At 43.2% G+C, this 20,363-nt stretch overlaps 1 protein-coding gene across 5 annotated transcripts in view; it reads left to right on the top strand.

The window, feature by feature from the left end:
• Nucleotides 1-19,255, top strand: part of PIK3CA (phosphatidylinositol-4,5-bisphosphate 3-kinase catalytic subunit alpha) — a 112,049-nt gene extending 92,794 nt beyond the window's left edge. For 4 of the 5 annotated variants that reach the window (XM_073578803.1, XM_073578802.1, XM_073578801.1 and 1 more), the window contains 5 exons: nt 1,005-1,175; nt 9,841-9,918; nt 16,510-16,627; nt 17,684-17,835; nt 18,508-19,255. In XM_073578803.1, the coding sequence (XP_073434904.1) occupies nt 1,005-1,175; nt 9,841-9,918; nt 16,510-16,627; nt 17,684-17,835; nt 18,508-18,778 (790 nt within the window). In that variant the 3' untranslated portion in view covers nt 18,779-19,255. The remainder of the gene's footprint in view (nt 1-1,004; nt 1,176-9,840; nt 9,919-16,509; nt 16,628-17,683; nt 17,836-18,507) is intronic. The other variant, XM_073578804.1, reaches the window with a different exon arrangement.
• The last annotated feature ends 1,108 nt before the right edge of the window (nt 19,256-20,363 follow it).

Below are 20,363 nucleotides of genomic sequence, written 5' to 3'. Positions count from 1 at the left end.
ATTCTATTTTTTACAGCTGATCGCTGGTCTCCCGTCTGTCACACGCAGCGATGCGTGCTGGACAGCGGGAGCCCAGCGACCAAAAAAATGTCCAGAGGTTTCATACAGCGATCAGCGATACCGGCAGGGGGCGCTGATCGCTGTCACACACAGCGATCTCACTGGTGAGTTTGCTGTTACGTCACAAAAGTTGTGACTCAGCAGCGATATCGCTAGCGAGATTGCTGTGTGTGACTCCCGCTTAACAGACTAATGTCTGAAACCTTGGTGCAAGTTATCTGAGCACACAACTCTCCAAGGGTGCCCAAACGTTTGCATTGGCTCATTTTCTTTTTTGTGACTGTTAAAATGGAAAAAAATGACTCTCTTTGCCTAAAATACAAAGGAAATGTGTCATCTTTAACTTAAGGCCTTTTAGAGATTATTTCATCTTCAGCTTGGTTAACTGTTCAGAATAACAGTAATTTTAACCAGGGGTGCCCAAACGTTTACATGCCGCTGTACTTAGATTAATCCTTTGCAGGCAGCTGTCTCCTTGATGTACTTTATAATGTCCTCTTATTACATGGCTGATAAAGAATAATTTGACATTTCGGCCGTCGAAAAGGTTGTATTTTTTTTCAGCCAATTTGCATTTTGCCAATTTGAGTGATCGAATACCCATTAGAATGCATTGGCGAATAATTTACCAGTATTGTCAAATGTACGATTTATTAAAAATGGTAAATTATATTCATTCTATTCAGCTAACTAACAGCATGCTGACATTTGCTTACTCCTAACCCTGCTCACATCTGCTCCATGTACCACTCATTGCTATGTAAAATCAGCACCTCCACAGTTGGTACCCCCCCAGAGAAGCAGGAAATGTAATCATGTCGGCAAAATATTATGGTATTTTGGACTACACTGCTCTAAAATGAGGAAGCAGAACCATGTCCCTGCAATACCAAAGGGAATCCTGCATTTAATGGTCACTGTGTAAATACCATATTCTCTTTCAGGATGCTTCCCTATGGGTGCCTCTCTATAGGAGATTGCGTAGGACTGATTGAAGTGGTCAGATGTTCTCATACTATTATGCAAATTCAATGTAAAGGAGGATTAAAAGGTGCTCTGCAGTTCAACAGCCATACGTTACATCAGTGGCTCAGGGATAAAAACAAGTCGGAAACGTGAGTTCCATTTTTCCACGCTAATTTCTAATTTGTCTTGTATACATGTTTTTGATAAGAACTTTAAAATTGGTCTCGAGTAGCTAGGTAAGCCAATTTATCAAGGTAGGTAACCACACAGAATTTGCTCCACATGCTTACAAGCACGCAGCGGCCACTGCTGAAAGGAGGGACCTGGGATATTGTGGACCTTTTCGGTCATCATTTGTCTTAGCAGAGGCAGGCAGAGTTACTCCCTACATAAGTGGTCCCCAACTTTTTTTTTTTACCTTGTTAGAGGGTTGTGAAACACATTATGAGTCTGTTTACAATGGCTTGCGAAAGTTTTCACCCCGTTTAGCTTTTTACCTATTTCGTTACATTTCAACGTGTTTAAATATTTTTTGTAATCCCATTTATGTGATGCATCAGCACTCAATAGTCGGTGAATTGAGAAAAATATAGGCATAAATTAAATTTATGGGTTCAAATAACGAAAATTTGGCATGTGCATATGTATCCACCCATTTTGCTATGAAGCCCCTAAAAATTTCTAGTGCAAGCAGTTACCTTCGTAAGTCACATGCTTAGTGAAAGGAAGTCCACCTGTGTGCAATCTAAGTGTCCCATGGTCTGTCAGTATATATCTTTTGTTCAGCTCATCTGCAAAGACTTTCAGCCATCACAGGGACCTTTGGCTAATGTTATGTCTTATTTCATTCATTTATCATATATAGATATGATAGTGTTTGTTGTTCTTTGCTGACATCTACTGACTCTTGTTATGTGCCTTCATGTTCTGAAGCTGTAATTCCCACAATGCCTCTTTCTGCAACTCCTCCTATCTTGTTTCCTCACATCCTTTCTTTCTGGTTAGTGCCATCTTGGCAGCACGTGCATCAGGACTTAAGAGAGGATTTGTCACGATTCTGTTGGCAGATAACCCTGGGCCATAGACTCCTACCCTATTAGAACAAAACCGTTGGCACAACCCTGGTAAACGGAGGTGGTGCACAAGTAGGATCCCAATCCGTGAACTTCAATTTAAATAGACTTGGCACACACCAAAAAGATTCTGATGCAGAAAGGTGGTTTTAATGAATTGCAGTACATACATACAGACGTTTCGGTCTAGGACCTTCATCAATGTACAATAAGTTGTACTGTGAGCTCTTAGTGACTGGGCTTTAAGGGAGACACCAACACTGCAAGGAGACACCTGCGGCCGTCCCACGTGGTTCTATATAACAAGTGGATTTGCGGTGGATACTGCGTCCACTTGTTATATAGAACCACGTGGGACGGCCACAGGTGCCTCCTTGCAGTGTTGGTGTCTCCCTTAAAGCCCAGTCACTAAGAGCTCACAGTACAACTTATTGTACATTGATGAAGGTCCTAGACCGAAACGTCTGTATGTATGTACTGCAATTCATTAAAACCACCTTTCTGCATCAGAATCTTTTTGGTGTGTGCCAGGTCTATTTAAATTAATAGACTCCTACCCTGTCCCTGACACTAGGGGTGCACTATCTATTCCTGCTCCCCAGGTTACTTCTAATGGTGAAGATGCTGCTTCCACATACCTTTCTGTACCTCTGAATCAGCCCTTATCTCTCCTCTCCCAGGGAAGTGAGGAGTAATAGTATATGTACATACAGAAACAAGGAAGAATAAATTAATTTAGCAATCATACAAATATGCACTCACAGGCAACAGAGGGGAACACCGGGTAGAAAAGGTAGGGAAATGAAATAGGATCCAGATTTCCAAAGGCAAGAATATATAGGAGACGGAAGTGGCTGATACTTCATAGCTGAGATCCTCCACACAGGAAGCTAAAGAGACTCCAAGCTGAACAGTTTACCCCCCCCCTCTGCACTTCTGAAGGAAACCTGCACTGTTAAATATGAGGGAGAAGCACTTCTGTTCAGTGCATGAGTAGGAGAGCTCAGATGCTTCAGTCTTCTGGCATCTCTCTGTGATGGTAAAGCCGTGACAGAACCAAAACAAAGCGCATAGACAACCCCTTCAGGAGGGGGCAAAAGACTTCTCAAAAAGCTGAAATTGGGGGCAGACAAAACGAAAAAGTGGCATCAATTTACCCACAGTAGAAATTTTATAATGGTGCAGCAGTTAGGCATGGGCCATGCATGAGACGGGGTCTGAGCCAGCATTTACAGCTTGGAATTGAAGTTTCAATGAGGACCTGGTGGTTAATGGTGCTGTGTAAGCCTTATTAGCTGGTGGACCTGATACTTCATGCAACATCTCCATTTTTTTTTTATTTTTTTATTTTTTTTTTTTTTTTTAAATTCCAGCCACACTCAGATGGCAAAAACATCATTTTCATATATTCCTTACATTTTACTATCAATATTGCTGTAACACCTGTCTTGGAGCCCTAATAACACAGGCAACCCACCAAATAGGGACCCAACTTGGAGCCTCCACATTTAAAAAAAAAAAAAAACATTGTAACATCAGCAGCAGTAGCAACAGGAGGCACAGAAGACACCACAAAGATGGCACAGACTTTAATAACATGAGATCAATGCATGACATTAAAAACTACACCATCGCCTTATTTGCCTAGTCTGCGACTGGGGTGCAAAAGTCATTGGAGTTCCTTGACTTGTTCATTTTGATCAAAGTTAGGCGGTCTACACTTTCAGGGGACAGCCGGATGCTCTTTTCTGTCAGGGCACCACAAGCAACAATGAAGACATGTTCTGAGAGAACGCTGGCTGCTGGGCATGACAAAACCTCCAAGCCGTGACAGGCGAGCTCAGGCCACTCTTGCATTTATGAAGACCAAAATGGTCAATCCCCCAATGGCATTGATATTGAGCTCCAGATACTCCTGCCCCATCCTCTAGTCGTTCACAACTTGTCAGACTTCTACTCTGTTCTGCTGGTGCACAGTCTGGTCTAGAAACTCACAGAAATTGCTTATTCCACTTACACTTCTGCTGCTAATGTTTTTCCGATAACTCCTTGACATTCCCGAGGTTGGACGTTTAGAACTGGGATGCACACTGTGTATTTCACTGCGTTCTTGGGGAAAACCACTGTTAAGATTGTCTACTAGCGTGTTTCGATACTCCAGCATGCGCACGTCTCTTTCGAGGAGGGGAAGCATCTGGCTAAATTAACTCTTGTACCGTAGCTCTAATAGAGTGGCAACCCATCAGTCAGGACTATTTCTAACCCTAAGAATATGGGCATCATGTTGAAGAGAGTGCAGCAAGATGGAGCTTATTGATCAGGTGCTTCCATGAGGTCCAAGTCCATGATGTGTTGGTGACTGGGTAACACTCAAGCTTGCTTCCTCTTTCCCCGCCCACCAACCACGGACAAAATAGAGGGAATCATTATCTTCATCTCCTGACAGTTGCGCGTCAATCACCTTGTTCTCCATTTGTTCCTCGGCTCCTGCACCCTTCACTAATGGTTTGGTACCATGAGCTCCCCTTGGTTGCTGTAATCCACCCTCCCATGGCACCCGCCTGTCTAACGACAGTCTGGAAATTTGAGATATTGTTATCCCTTCCACACCCTGCTTCCACCTCTTCCTCTGGGACCACCACCTCCTCTCGCAGACTATTCATAGTGTGCTCAAGCATGTAGATGACCACAATTGTTATGCTGATGACTGCAGCATCAGCGCTAACCATCTTAGTGGCCATTTTGAGACTGATTTGCACCACAACAGTACTTTGTTGACCCAGGCTATGCAAAAGGACATACTGCACCAGGGCTTGTCTCTGCTGCCACAGTTTCTGCAACATGTGCGGAGTGGAATTCCACTGTGTTCGAATATCGCAAATCAAACGGTTAACCGATAGGCCGAAAGACCTCTGTAGCGGTACAAGTTGACCTGCGGGAAGTGTACTCACAGCGGCTGCGCTTTTTACACCAACAAAATCAGGCCAGGATAGTGGCAGAGAAATTGCTGTACCACCAGGTTGAGGATTTGTGCCATGCAAGGCATGTGTGTGAGGATGTCCCAGTGTAGGGCTGCCACTAGGTTTTCACCGTTTTTGCACACAAGGCCTTCCCTGGCTCCAGGTTCAGTGGAGAAAAGCATTGCTCTAACTCGCCCAGGATAGCTGTCCACAACTTTTGAGCTGTGTGACTGGACTGTGATCTCCAAGGCATATTAATTTAAACACTGCCTGATTGTGATGAGCAGTACGGAGGTGCAGGAGACCCTACAGGGAGGTAGCAAAGCCAGAAGCAGTGGAGGAAGTGTTAGATATAGAGGTTTGTCTCACAAGCCTTGGGGAGTCAAACACTTGTGGAGCAGCCCCTAGACCGCCTGCCCCCACAGCCACCAGAGTCACCCAGTGCCCAATCAGTGAGACCTAGAATTTTTTCACGGAACACGTGATATTGATGGCGCCATGCTGGTGTAACACAGGCACAGCTTTCATAGAGAAGTAATGGCAGCTAGACAACTGGTACTGGGAGACTTCGATGTCCATCAACTTTCTGCAACTGTTTGTATTCACCAGCGGAACGGCAGCATTTCTGTGGCCAGCACATTGTAGATGATTGCGTTCAAGCTCTTCACTGTGGCATGTGTAGGAGGAAACCTTCTTTTATGTGACCACAATTGCGGGACCAAGGGCTGGCTGCTGTGCTGAGAGAGGGTGGAGTACTGGACTAACTGCTGGACTGTGAGTGAGGTGCAGGCGGAGATGTTATGGTGGATTGAGAAATGTGTTGTGCTAGGCGACCCAAAAACAGCAGTCTTGTCCACTTCCATAACAGCTGACGGGCTCTCATTCACCATGACTTTAGGGGGGGTAAACAAGTGAATTTTCTGAGTCCGGAAACCTGTGTAAGAACACTTGGCACAGTGACGGAGGAGGAAGAAGCATCAAATGTGGTGAATGGGACAGCCGGTGGTTGGCGAGGCCCGCTAGTCTGCATTTTAATGCAGTGAGATTCCCAGGCTAATTTGTTACGTTATAGCAACCCTTGCTACCCCTGCAAACTGCACACTCGCGACCGTTGCTGGCCACAGCCAGAGTTGTGGCTGAGGATGCAGTGCTTGTTGTATTTCATTTACTTCGTCTCTGTGCGGGGAGCTGCAGCGAACCATCCTAGTCTTCCTCCTCCTCAGCTGTGTACCTGTGGGAACTACAACCTCAGCGTCATTCTCTCTTTTCTCATACTCCTAACTCTAAGTCACCCTCCTCCTCTTCTTGCGCCAACACCACAGTACAGTCCGTGTGCGCCTCTAGTATGAGTCTCATCAGGATCACCTGCACCCCCGGTGGCTAACGCCTGGTGATGAGGGTCTGGATTCTGCTCAGACCCTACTGTGTCCGGCCCCAGATCCAACATGCAAAAATTTTGGGCATCGGTGCAGATGATTTCCCCCTCTGGATTCTGGGATTCTTTGGAGCAAACCTTTGATGCCCATGAAATAGAATGTGTGAACAGCTCTGCTGAATGGCCCATCTGTGGTTCCCCACAATCAGTTGGGCATTTGCAAATTTGTGACGTGGGTGGGAAACAAGTGATTGAGGTGCCACCTCTGAGGATTGTACTGTGTGATGTTAAGATGTAGGAAGAGGAGGAGAGGCCACTTGATGCATCGCTTGCCATCCACTGGAGCACATGCTTTTTCTGAGCCTCATCTGCAAGGCGAGTAGCTGGCCAGTCTTTGGATAGGACGAGACTGTGTTTGTTCACGTGAGCTTTCATGAACATTAACACCTAACCCACATACACATCGATCACCAAGCCTAGTCCCCCTTCCAACTCGACCTTGCTTTTTCGCACTCGTGTTGTATGTACTCTTCAGCTCTTTTAACCAGCTGTTTAACAACCCTAGTCCCAGACCTGTCAGTCACCTATGACTAAATTAATAATCAGTAATTATTGGCTGATATAGTGTGGCTACACCACAGAATTATCCCAAACGATTTGGATTATGAAATGTCTGGTGGCGGAAGCACATAATTGGCACAAAAGATTTTAATTATGATATTAGGTCTGGTCCGTGTACCAGACTATTATCCCAAACTATTTGGATTAGCTAATTGGACCTCGTGGCTACACCCCAATTTTAGACCTAACAATTTTTAAGTGGAAATCTGGCCTTCTGATTTTGCCACTGAAACCGTTTTGTCACAAACGATTTGGAGTAGCAAATGGTGCCTCCTGAGCCACATTTTTTGCACAATCTAGTTTGATTCTGGAAGATTGATTTCACCTAGGACAGGATCCTATCTAGTAACTGGCAAGTTCACTTTCTGCAGCAGCACTAGCACAGGAGCAACCTATCTGCACAGTGCCAATGGCACCAGCAAAATAAGATATCTGCTTTTTATATGGCCTGGGACATATGACTTAAGCAGCCAATCACAGAAGACATTGTGTCATGACATTGTGAATTATATCTGCACCCTGATTGACTGCCGGAATCAGCACACACAAAGATAAGGGAGGAAAAAAAAAGAGCGTGCCTCTCCTCTCAATACCCTCTCCCGTCATCCATCTCGTCACCCCCCCCCCGCCCCCATACCCCCACTCATCATACAGCACCACTATTCTAGCCAAAGTTATAACAAAAGCATTAGTGGAAACATGATGATTTGCCGACTTTGAGTAAAAATGCTTGTGAAGGCAACCACAAATCCGAGTGTGCTACGTTCATGCTGAATTTGAGATTGGTGAACGTTTTCTGAACAAGTTCGCTTCTCTCTACCCATGACAGGATTCTCTTGTTAACTTTATTCTCTATCCTCCCATATTCGACCTCATCTTCATCTTCCCTGACATCTTATCTCATCTCACCAAGGTATTGTGAATAAAATTGGATAAAGTTTATCACTGCATTGTCCTTCATGGATTAACTACGTGCAGGTGGTCAAGCATAGGAGGAAAGAGTAACGAGGACTGCTATCTGCAATTTCTTGTACAGAGATCCGTGCTCACATCCACATCGGTGGCAGAATACTAACAGGAGACCTAAACCTACAGTGTCTGTGTGCATATGCATTATCTGATAGCAAGTCTATAACTGACTGCCATCTTGGCTAAGGCATGTCCACAAAAAGCTCCAGGGATCCCTCTTCGAGGCAAGCGCATCATGTTCCCGATAACAGATGCACCAGAAGCAGAGTCCACACTTACTGCAGAACATGGCTTATGTCCGAAACGTATAACCAAACCTACACCAAATGTCAGAGAGAACTTTGAGACTAGAGATGAGTTCTGTGACAACCTATATGTGGGGCCGAGTAGATCACTATATAGCAGCTTTTTAGCTTTTTTTATGCTGTAACAGTGACGTAGCAGTTTTAACAGCCACATTGAATCATTTATCTGCCGCATATGATGATTTGTTACGTGGATGATGCCACAGTAGATCTGGCAGAAAGATACTCCTCTTCAAGAAAAGACCGCATTAGTATGAGATGCCCTGGATAAGGCAGAACTCCACATCTCACACCTGCAAGAGGTTAGGACACATTGTACAACATCGACCAAAATCACATCTCAATTTTCTAGGTCATCTCACTCTAGGAGGTCAATATTGTCTGACAAGCTACTGCAAGTCTACATGACTGCAGAGAAGCTGCAGTTAGAAGCTCCTTTGCTAGGAAGGAAGCATAGATGAAAGTCCAAAGAAATTAGTTGGAAGAACAATTAAAAAGCAGGTAGCTGACACAGAAGCCCAATTAAAAAGGCAGGAAGCAGAGTTGGAAACCCCCAAAAAACAAGATGGTGACCCAATTAAAAATATTCCAAGCAGAAAGGGAAGAAGCAACAGGCTTCAATAAACTGAAAGTTCTTGAGCAAGCACTAGGTCAAGATGCTGATGTGGATTGCCTCATTCCAGAAATGGAAGACCCAGCTGATTGCACTACTGACTACGTGCTAAGACATTATCTGTACCAGCGCCCCCTCCAAACTACCACATCGATGTACCCGTAAGGAAAGGAATGTCACCGCCGATTACTGACAAGATAACTTCCAGCACTAACCCACAATTTAGGCCACAGCCAGCAGACCCTCTAGAGATTAAACAGCATCTTAACCCCGATTCCGCATCATTTTGTCCTGATACGTTGCAGTCATATAAGTCAGAGAACTTATATTCCCCAGGGATACCACAAGTTAATCCTGTAACTGTCTGTACATGATTCGTAGGGAGTTGCTAAACATCAGTCTCTCAAACTTTGCTGATCATGCCAAGAACTATAGAGCTTAGAAGTCAACTTTTCATGCACTAATCCAAGACCTCCCCGCCAAGGAATAACTGGATTTGCTTGTTAACTGGTTAAGCCCCGAATTAGCAGCGTGCATCAAGACCATAAGAGCAGTTCATGTGGACCATTCAGATGCAATTCTTATTGTAGCATGGGAGAGATTGGAACAAACCTCAAAAGCCATAGAAAGTGCCTTATTTTAATAGACTGCAAACCTTCCCAAAGATAGCTAACAAAGAAAATTAGAAACTTCAAGATCTAAGCAGCCTGCTAAAGGAAATAGAATTGTCATAATTAGACCCTTGTCTTTCATGACTGATTTACCTTGACACTGCTCATAGCATGAATCCAGTAGTGTCCAAGTTGCCATACAGCATGCAGGAAATATGAGCAGATCACGGCTCAAGGTATAAAAGAGAGCATAATGTGTCATTTCCTCATTTTTTGCATTTTTCCAGGCCCGCCAGTGATCAAGCTCGGAAGAAGAATGATCCTGACTTCACTGAATCTGCTCAACAAGTTTCTGCAACTGCAAGGTATGATAACATTACTACCAAACGTTTCAGTATCCATGAGAGAGACTTAACTTTTTACTTACTGCACCCTCCTTCACTAAATCAAATGCTGTTACTCCTAAAGTTATGGACAGCAACTGTATGTTCCCTATCCACAAAAAGCCACACCCACTTAAGGAATGTTGTGGACTCCAGGCAATGACTTTGCTGGAACACAGATACTCACTCTCAAGGAACTTTGGATATGTTGTGTTTTGCCTCCTCAGATCACATTGCTTAAGGACTGTAAGGCTGTCATTAAGTGCACTGAATGCAGTAGTGACAAACCCGTTAGGTCTATGCATCCCATACCAGCTCCGCACACTTCACAACCTTCCCTAGCATCCAACCCTGCTCAAAAACATGGTGGAAAGCCACAAGCTCCTGGTCCAACTGCAACCACTGTTTCGTTCTCATGTATTGAAGTATGTAGAGAAGAGACTGTTCCTAAATGCTGTGCCAAGGTATGTCTGGTCAAGGTCTATCCAGAAGGACAACGTTGCAAGACCTCCCGAATGTTTGCATTTATAGGTGAGCAAAGCAACAGGTCTCTTGCAAAGCCCAACACCTGCTCTGTTTGTGTTGTGACTTCTGGTAGGAGAGCCTCCGGGTACATTGTCTCTTCAATCAAGCATGCACATGCTGTTGCCTACCTTAATTGAATATGACCAGATAGCTGATAACAGGGAAGACATTCCCACTCTAGAAGCCGCTCTTAATCATCTTGACTTGAGGCACCTAACAAAATTCCTCTGGACACGAATACTGATATTCTAATCCTACTTGGGAGGGACATTCTGAAGGTCCACAATGTGTGTCAACAATGAAACGACACAGATGATGCTCCATATACCCAAAGACTTGATCTAGGCTAGGTAATTGTGGACATGTATGTTTGGATAAGAGTCACATGGCATTCGAAGACTACTGCTTTAAAACTTCAGTACTCCAAAATGATCACAAAACTCACTTTAAGCCATGCTGTAATCACTGTGTAGTGAAAGGTTCTCTGACCTCCAAGAGTTTGACACCATTCCTACTCCCTATGGTGACTACTTAGGGAGAACAGTGTTTCATACAAAGTAAGATGACAGCAAAATGGCTGTATCCATAGATGACCAGGAGTTTAATAAAATAATGAACAGTGTAGTCTTCAAGAATGAGTCTGATCGCTGGGTTGCTCCCTTATCTTTCAAGGCTGCAAGAGCCAAGCTTCCTACCAACCGAGAACAAGTTTTATCCAGGTTCATCTCAGTGCAGCTAACATTAAGAAACAAGCCTGAAATGAAGGACCATTTTGTAGCCTTTATGGATAAGTTATTTCACAATGATGCAGCAGAGTCAGCTCCACCCTTGCAAGAGAATGAAGAATGCTGGTATTTCCCTTCCTTTTGGAGTATATCATCCAAAAAAGCAAATCAGAGTGCTATTAGATTTAATCGCCAAGCATCATGGTTTATCTCTGAACGATGTTCTCACTGGTCCCGACCTGACCTTAATAACCTGGTGGGAGTGCTCATAAGATTCAGAAAGGAGCCAGTCGCTATTACTGCTGACATTGAACAAATATTCCATTGTCTCGTCTTGCATCAAGATCAAAAAATTATCTCCGGTTTCTATGGCACCGAGACAATGACGACACCAACAAGTAAATGGTTGAATACCACATGAAAGTGCACATGTGCAGAAACAGTCCTTCAACTACAGTATCTACATATGACCTACGTAGGACAGTGTCAGATGGCGAATTGGAGTACAGAAATGACGCCCAACAATTTGTTGAAAAGGACTTCTATGTGGATGACTGACTCAATCCATGCCCTCAGCGGAAGAAGCCATAGATATGCGAACAGATGCAAAGAATGCTTTCTAAGGCTCATCTGAGATTGCATAAAATGCCTCAAACAGTGCTGTTGTCATGAAAGCTTTTCACCCTAATGATCATGCTGCAGAATTCAGGGACTTGAATCTAGGCTCAGAGAATCCAGCAGTACAGGGAAGTCTGGGCTTAAGTTGGAACTTGTGGAAGGACTCCTTTTGGCTTTCAGGTTAGTTGCACAGGAAAAACGTTTACAAAGCATCTGGTTCTGCCAGCACTGAACGGGCTATGATCCACTCGGATTTGTTGCACTCCAAACTATACAAGGCAAGCTTCTGCTAAGACACCTTTGAGTCTATTAAGAACTGGAAGTACCACTGCCTGCTGAAAAACAACTAAAGTGAAGGTGCTGGAGTGAATCTCTTATGTGCCTTGGATAGGATCCACATACAACGTCACACCTTGGCATCTCTTGCTATGAGTCAAAGGAAATAGATCCATATATTCTCTAACGCCTGTACTGAAGCTATTGCAGCTGCTGGATATTTGAAGGTTATATACTCTTAACACTGAATCTCATGTTGAATTTCTATTTGGGAAAGCTAAATGGGCTCCTAAACCTGAGCACACTATACCTAGACTTGAACTCTGTGGATCTATTCTAGGCATAGAGATCTCAGACTTCATACATAGAGAACTGGCTTTTCACGTGGATTACACGAGTTTCTTCACAGACAACCAGGTTGTTCTGGGTTACATATGCAACCAGAAAAAACTTGTCTATGAGTAACTGTGTTGAAAGGATCATGAAATCTTCTAAATCTAAACAATGGCAGTATGTTCCTTCCCATCTTAACCTTGCTGACCTTGCTACTAGTCCAGTGTCTGTGTTTTCGCTAATTCTTTTTTAATAGGACCGGAGCTCCTTCATGAACAGTTTAAAGAGACTACCAATGAAGATAGTTTCTGCTTTAAGGATCCAGACATTGACCCCGAGATCCTTCCTTATGTCAGCAACCTCTTCTATGGTCCAAGGAAACCTTCTCTTTGGACTTGGTTGTGATCGCATTTCCAGGTGGACATTGTTTGTTCACGCCATTGCAAGTTTAGTCCACATTGTACAATGATATTGCAATAAGAACAGTAACGCTGATTGTTGCGGGTGGTACGCAAGTCAAGATCCTCTCTCTACAGAAGACATTGCTCTGAGTTATATGTATTGTGCAGCAGAATGTTTTTCACAAGAAACTGGAATGTATACGTAAATCAAAGATGTTAATAAAAACAGCCCCATCGTCGACTTAAATCCAGCAATTGACAATAAGGGTTTACTGAGGGTCAGTGGTCATTTAAACAAGGCCAAGTTGGAGGATGCAGAAAAGAACCCTTTAATTATTCCTGGCTTGCAAGATCACCACTCTAATGATACGTCATTACCACGAAAAGATCAAACATCAGGGCAGACATTTCACTGAAGGTGCTTTTAAGAGCTGCGTGCCTTTAGATTGTGGAAGCAAAGATTCAGGTTTCCCATGTAATTTATCATTGTGTTCAGTGTTGCAAGACCAGGGGAAAACTACAGCAACTGATGTATGATTTACCTGCTGATAGGAAAAGCACAGAGCCACCATTTACCTGTATTGGTTTGGACGGTTTTGGCCCATGAGAAGTCTGTGCATGTTGAACCACAGGCGAACATGCAGAGCGCAAAAGATGGGCAGTGTTATTCACATGCATGAGTGTACGAGCGACAGACATAGAAGTAATGAAACTGAAGGAATCCATGGATTCTATCAACACCTTAATATGATTCCTGATGATCAGAGGACCAGTAAAGCAATTGAGATCTGATTGTGGAACAAACTTCTTAGGTACCTGTGAAGAATTACAATTGAATTGAACACCAGTCCAGGATTTCATGGCAAATAATAGTTGTTCGTGGGTCTTCAACCTTCCTCACTCTTCCCATATGGGCTGATTATGGGAAATAATAGCCATCACTCGTAGAATATTGGAGTCCATGATTGACTCAAACCTTTCAAGCCTTACGAGACCTTGACCACTTTCTTAGCTGAAGTATTTGCTATTGTGAACTAAAGACCTCTTTTTTCTTTTATCTATGGATCCAGAAACTAGTACTGTCCATGCTCCAGCAACTCTCCTCACTCAGAAACTTGGAACTGTTCCTAACCCATTTGGAACATGTAAAGCATCTGTCCAAGCGTTTTTGGAGTAGATGGAAAAGAGAGTACTTTACTCTCCTCTAAGGATGAAGAAAATGGCAGCAAGTTAAACCGAGCTTGTAAGTAGATCTTGTCCTCTTGAAAGGCCAGAAGGTGGAAAGAAACATGGCCTATAGGACTTCTATCACAAACCTTTCCAAGTGAAGATAGTAAGATGCACAAAGTAGATGTGAAAGCTGCAAAGCAGGGTGGCTCCAAATCTTTCATTAGGCCTATATTGGAGTTTATGTAACCACAAAAGAAAACGTGGACAGCACCGCTGTTAGTGTGAACGTGCTGGGGATGTACGGCAGGCAGAAGACCAACAACCAAGGATCCCGGGTGCTTGATCTCGAAGTAATCATTACTTGAAATCCATGTAGGAAAACGGTCGCACTCTACAGGATAAATCTTCAAAATTTATTGACACATAAATTACATGTCAGGTCGGGATGGTAACATACAGAGTGCAAAAAAGCTGACAACGGCCGTTTCGCGCTATTCAAGTGCTTCAACGGGTCCCGTGCCATCTATTGGCCATTGTTATTATATACTTTCATGTTCTGAAGCTGCAATTTCCACAGTGCCTCTTTCTGCAACTCCTCGTTTCTTGTTTACTCACATCCTTTCTGCTGGTCAGTGCCATCTTGGCAGCACGTGCATCAGGACTGAAGAGCAGTGTGAGGATTCCCCAGAGCACCATTAAATCCATTATCCACAGATTTAAAGCACATGGTATTACAATCTGCCGAGTGAGGGCATCCCACCAAAACTCTAAGCCCAAGCAAAGAGAGCATTAATCAGAGAGGCAGCATAAAAGCCAAAGTTAACCCTGAAGAATCTGCCGAGTTCCCAAGCAGAGACTGGAGTACCTCTCCATGAAACCACAATAAGCCATACACTCCATAGAGGTGGCCTTTATGTAAGAATGGGCAGAAAAAAATTTACTTACACACAAAAATTGTAAGGATCGTTTTGAGTTTGCCAAAAGACATGTGAGAGATGTATGGTGGAAGGTGCTATGGTCAGAAAAGACCAAAATTTAACTTTTTGGCCACCGTGCTAAACAATATGTCTGGCGCAAAACAAACACAGCTCATTACCTCAAGAACACATTCCCCACAGTGAAACATGATGGTGGCAGCATCATGCTATGGAGATCTTTTTTGGTGACAGGGAAAATTGTTGAGGGGAAGATGGATGGTGCGAAATACAGGGATATTCTTGAGCAAAACATTGTTTGTCAGTAATTTTCAGACTGGGATGGTGGTTCACTTTCTAACAAGACAATGACTCAAAGCATGCTGCTAAAGTAACACTTGAGTGGTTTAAGGGGAAACGTGTAAATATTTTCATTGCCTAGTCAAAGCCCAGACCATAATCCAATTGAGACTCTGTGGTCAGACTTGAAGATTGCTTTTTACCAGAGAAAGCCATCTAACATTAAGGAGCTGGAGCAGTTTTGCCTTGAGGAACATGCAATAATCCTAGTTGCAAGATGTGGAAAGCTTATAGAGACTTATCCAAAGCGACTTGTAGTTGTAATTGAAGCAAAAGGAGGACCTACTATAAAGTACTGACTTTAGGAGGTGAATACTTATACACACTGAAATTTTCAGTTATTTTGTCCTATTTGTTGTTTGCTTCATAATAAAAAGAAAAACAAATGTTCACAGTTGTAGGCGTGTTATTTACATCAACTGTTCAAAAATTAAAAACGCAAGTTCCGGGTTGTGAGGCAGCAAAACATGAAAAATGCAGTATTGACACCCAGGAACCCCATTACCAGTATATTATCAGCCAAAGCTTCCCCATAGAGATCACACCGAGGCAAGATACTTACATCCAGAAGATTCCCACCTTTGCTATTCTCGCATCCAACACTCCCATTGTTCTATTCCAAGGCCAGTATATGCGGATCCAACTCTGCTCTTCTGCTTTTCTGTGTGGGGCTGCTTACAAAACTCACCATTTGGAGACCTGTTTTTTATAACTGTTTGCTAGACCTACTGCGAATGTGTGGCTTGCAGCTTTCTGCCAGCTTAGTACATCACAGGCCCACGGACCATATATGGTCCCCAAATTACAAGTTGGGAACCCTTGCTCTATATTTACCTGTTAGCTGAGATCCGTCCTGTAGCAAATAATTACCTGCTGATATTACTAGCACAGTTTCTCCTATTTTACTCAGTGAAGAAGTGAGGTTCCTCGGTGACTCATTGTAATCTCCCCAAAAAGCAATAAGCAATGGGGGTGAAAATATCTTGTGCATGTTGGAGGATCCATAAAGCTTGTTCTGCGCAAAGGCACGGTGAGGTACCATATGGTCAAGGTTGTCTTATTTGGGATCTATTTTGTATAGATCCTAAATACTTTCATGTGCAAGAAGAGATTCTAAAAACTTTAATGTGCAAGAAGCTTTATTAAGAATGTGACATGTAGCCACTTCATATCCAAAGAGTTACATCGAATTTAGTAATGAAAATTTTTATTAAGCCTTTACCCGATCTGCATCTTTTTTTTTTCTCTTAGGTATGATGCTGCCATTGACTTATTCACACGATCATGTGCTGGGTACTGTGTTGCCACCTTTATCCTTGGAATAGGTGATCGCCACAACAGTAACATTATGGTGAAAGAAGATGGGCAAGTATGTTGCAACCTAATGTATGTTTACTTTTTTCATTTTATCACCCCATAACTTCTGGTTATGTTGTGTGGTTTTTTGGTTCTAACTGTTCTAAGTTGGGTTGTGTTAATGCAGAGCATAGATACGTAAGAGCTATTAAATTTCTAATTTAACTCCTTTCATTTGTCCTAACACTTCCTAACTAACAGTTTTCTAATACAATTTATTACCTGCCCTGCTCCTGTAAGCTCGTCTCTCTGTGGGTGATTTATCATTCTGTTTTTGATTCTGACCCTGCTACTTCTTATTTGGGGACAGTAATCGGACAAAGTGAGTAGGGCACGTCACTGGTGAGGATGGGGCTACTTCTTGGTGAGTTACAGCAACTTGAGTATGCATGCTCAAATCAGACTTCACTCTCCTCTCTGCTTGAATGCTGCTGTGAAGTGCTGTCCGTTCACCTGACAAGCTCTGCTATGTGCATTAGAGAGTATATCCTGGCTTGACAGCTGAAGGCACGGCACTTCAAAGCAGCATTCAGGCAGAGGAGAGTAAAGCCTGATGTGTGCTCATTCATACATGGTGCTGATTGACTCTGCCGATGCTTTGAAGTGCTGTGCATTCAGCTGATGAGCCCTGTGATATACTTTCTAATAACAAACAGCACATTTCAGGGCTTGTCAGTTGAAAGGACGGCACATCACTCTCCCCTCTGTTCCTCTGTTTGAATGCTGCTTTGAAGTCTGATCTGAGCATGCATGCTCAGACTTCTATCACTCATCGAGACGTACCCCCGTCCCCACCAGTGACATGCCCTGCTGTTTTCGTCCGATTCTTGTCCACAGATAAGTTGCAGAACCAGAATCAAAACAAAGATATATGACCCAGAGATGAGCTTACAGGAGCAGGGCATGTAATGAAAGTGTATTAGGAAAGTGTGTGTTAGGAAGAGTTCAGACAAATGAAGGGGGGTTAAATTAGTAGTGGCATACCTTTTTAAAAAGTTACAATTGGTATTTGTTCGTCACATACTAGCATTTCCCTGTGTTAACGCTTTTTTTTTTCTTTTTTGGTCAGCTATTTCACATAGATTTTGGGCACTTTCTGGACCACAAGAAGAAAAAATTTGGTTACAAGCGAGAACGGGTACCATTTGTCTTAACCCAGGACTTTTTAATTGTGATCAGTAAGGGAATTCAGGAGTGCACAAAGACCAGGGACTTTGAAAGGTATGATGAGCTTTAGAAAAAAAGATATTGGGAATATGTTCAGACTGGGCATTTTTTGCTGCATGACTTGACTCTCCCAAAATGTATATCCAATAGAAATTCCTCAGTGAATGATGTCTTTTAAAAGGAAATATGAAAGCCAGATCATATCTTGGAAGTTGAGATCTGATGACTGCACCTTGACTGAGGTCCAATACTAATCATAGTCTCGATTAAACGTACAGAGTCCAATACAGAGGAAAGTGGCACTGGCTGGATCTTTGTAGGCACTTCAAGCAGCCTATCGGCAGGAAAGAGAAGGGTCAGACCATGGGATAAGGCCTTCAATTTTAAAGAACTTAAAATAAACCCTGTCACTGCCACTTATGTAATACCATATAACTTTAAGCAGTCTCACAACTAGATTTTAAAGGATTTTTTTTATTTCATATTTTCCTGAGCCATGTAAAATGATCTGTCACCTAAAGTAGTCTATTGTATCGCAATTGTACTGGTAGGTGCAGTTGTCACAAAGTGGGTTAATGAAGCCATTTAGTAATTGTCCCATTGGGCAATGAGCACTTCTTTGGTGGTCACAAGTCACAGTTCTCCTCTTCCAATGATGTTTTTATTTTTCTAGTAATATTTAAGCTATTAGAAATCCTTGACTCACAATATGTCTTCTCCTTTTAGGTTTCAGGAGATGTGTTACAAAGCTTATTTGGCCATTCGTCAGCACGCCAATCTGTTCATCAATCTATTTTCGATGATGCTTGGCTCTGGCATGCCTGAACTGCAATCTTTTGATGACATTGCTTACATTAGGAAGACACTGGCACTGGACAAAACTGAACAGGAAGCGCTGGAATATTTCATGAAACAGATGAATGACGCCCATCATGGTGGCTGGACAACAAAAGTGGACTGGATCTTCCACACGATAAAACAGCGAGCATTGAACTGAGCAGAAAGCAGTCGGTGGTCTTTCCAGCCACTTTGTGGGTCACGCACTGCACTGATAATATGGACAAGCAGCAGCGACCAGCTGCATGGGAATTGCACAAGTCACAAAGAGCATTACTGTCACAACAAGCGTTACCAGAATGCACCAGAACCATTAACACTAACAGGGTCTACAACACTAAAGGAATATACATTTCAAGAGTCTGGATTTCATATATTATGCCTTAAGGTCAAACCAGGAGGCTTACCCTCTTAACTTGCGTTTTAGCACCCAATGTATATGGTCATGGTCTGTTTGATACAAATAGAAGTTTGGCATAGAGAATATTTTTGTGATTCCCATGTGCGTTTTGGAATGCTGATATCAATACCATGGTGCAGTAAAAACTAGAAACCTGAAGGGCACAACCCTTCCCAAATGCCTCACAGTATTGTTTAACTGCAATGCAACTTTTAGACGTGCTTGACAAGTGTCCATTTTATTTTGTTTTCTTACATATGATACCATACAAGTCTTGTGAAGAGAAATAATGGTCTTGTTCTGTCTTTCTCCTATATTTTTGTTTTGTTTTTATAAGCCTTTCATTTTATACTTTGCAAAAGTTGCACCATTGTTAAGAACACAACTTTCCAGATATGTCAGAGATGCACACTGTACAGGTGTTTTGTCAGTGCTCTCTAGTACACGTCATGGTGAAACTGAGAGATTGTGTATATACAGCTCTGGCAAAAATTAAAAGACCACCACATCAAAACCCTGTCATGGGCAGCCCATTCTCCAGACCTGAACCCCATTGAATACCTCTGGAATGTAATAAAGAGGATTGATGGATAGTCACAAGCCATCAAACAAAGAATAACTGCTTTAAGGAGCAGTGTGAGAAAGACTGATGGAAAGCATGCCAAGATGCATGAATGCTGTGATTAACCCCTTAGCGACCGCCGATACGCCTTTTAATGGCGGTAATTAAGTGTACTTAAACCACAGCGCCGCTAAGTCATGGAGAAAGTGAATAGCGCCCCCCAGTGTCGGATTTTCACCGGGGGTAGCCGAGACCCCAGAGAACATGAATCGGTCGGTTTTTACCGACCCCACTTTTGCGATCGCCGTCATTAACCCTATAACGGCGACCGCAAAAAAAAGCCGCGATTTTGCATTAAATTTCTCTTTTCTCTGATGTGATCAGAGTAGAGAGAACTAGGGTCCCCGATTCCAAAACACCCCCCCCCCCCCCGGTACCTCTCCGTGGTCCAGGGTCCCCTCCCGGTGGTCCGGCGTCCTCCGGTGGGCGCCGCCATCTTGGATCCGGAAGAAAATGGCGGGCGCATGCGCAGTGCGCCCGCCGGGAATCTGCCGGCTCCGGCTGGCAGATTCCATTCATTTTGATCACTATGATAAACTATCATAGTGGTCAAAAAAAAAAAATGGTACATACCCCCCCCCCCCCCCCCCCCCCGTTTATCACCCCCTTAGTTAGGCCAGCATAACGAAATAAAGAAAATATTTTTTTTTTCAGTTTTCCATTAGGGCTAGGATTAGGGTTAGAATTATGATTTAGGGTTAGGGTTGGGATTAGGGTTAGGGG

This window comes from Dendrobates tinctorius, unplaced genomic scaffold (genome assembly GCF_039654945.1).
Source record: "Dendrobates tinctorius isolate UK_male_01 unplaced genomic scaffold, ASM3965494v1 ptg000060l, whole genome shotgun sequence".
NCBI lineage: Eukaryota > Metazoa > Chordata > Amphibia > Anura > Dendrobatidae > Dendrobates > Dendrobates tinctorius.
The sequence above is the reverse complement of the archived record's forward strand: the minus strand, read 5'-3'. Positions and strand labels throughout refer to the sequence as shown.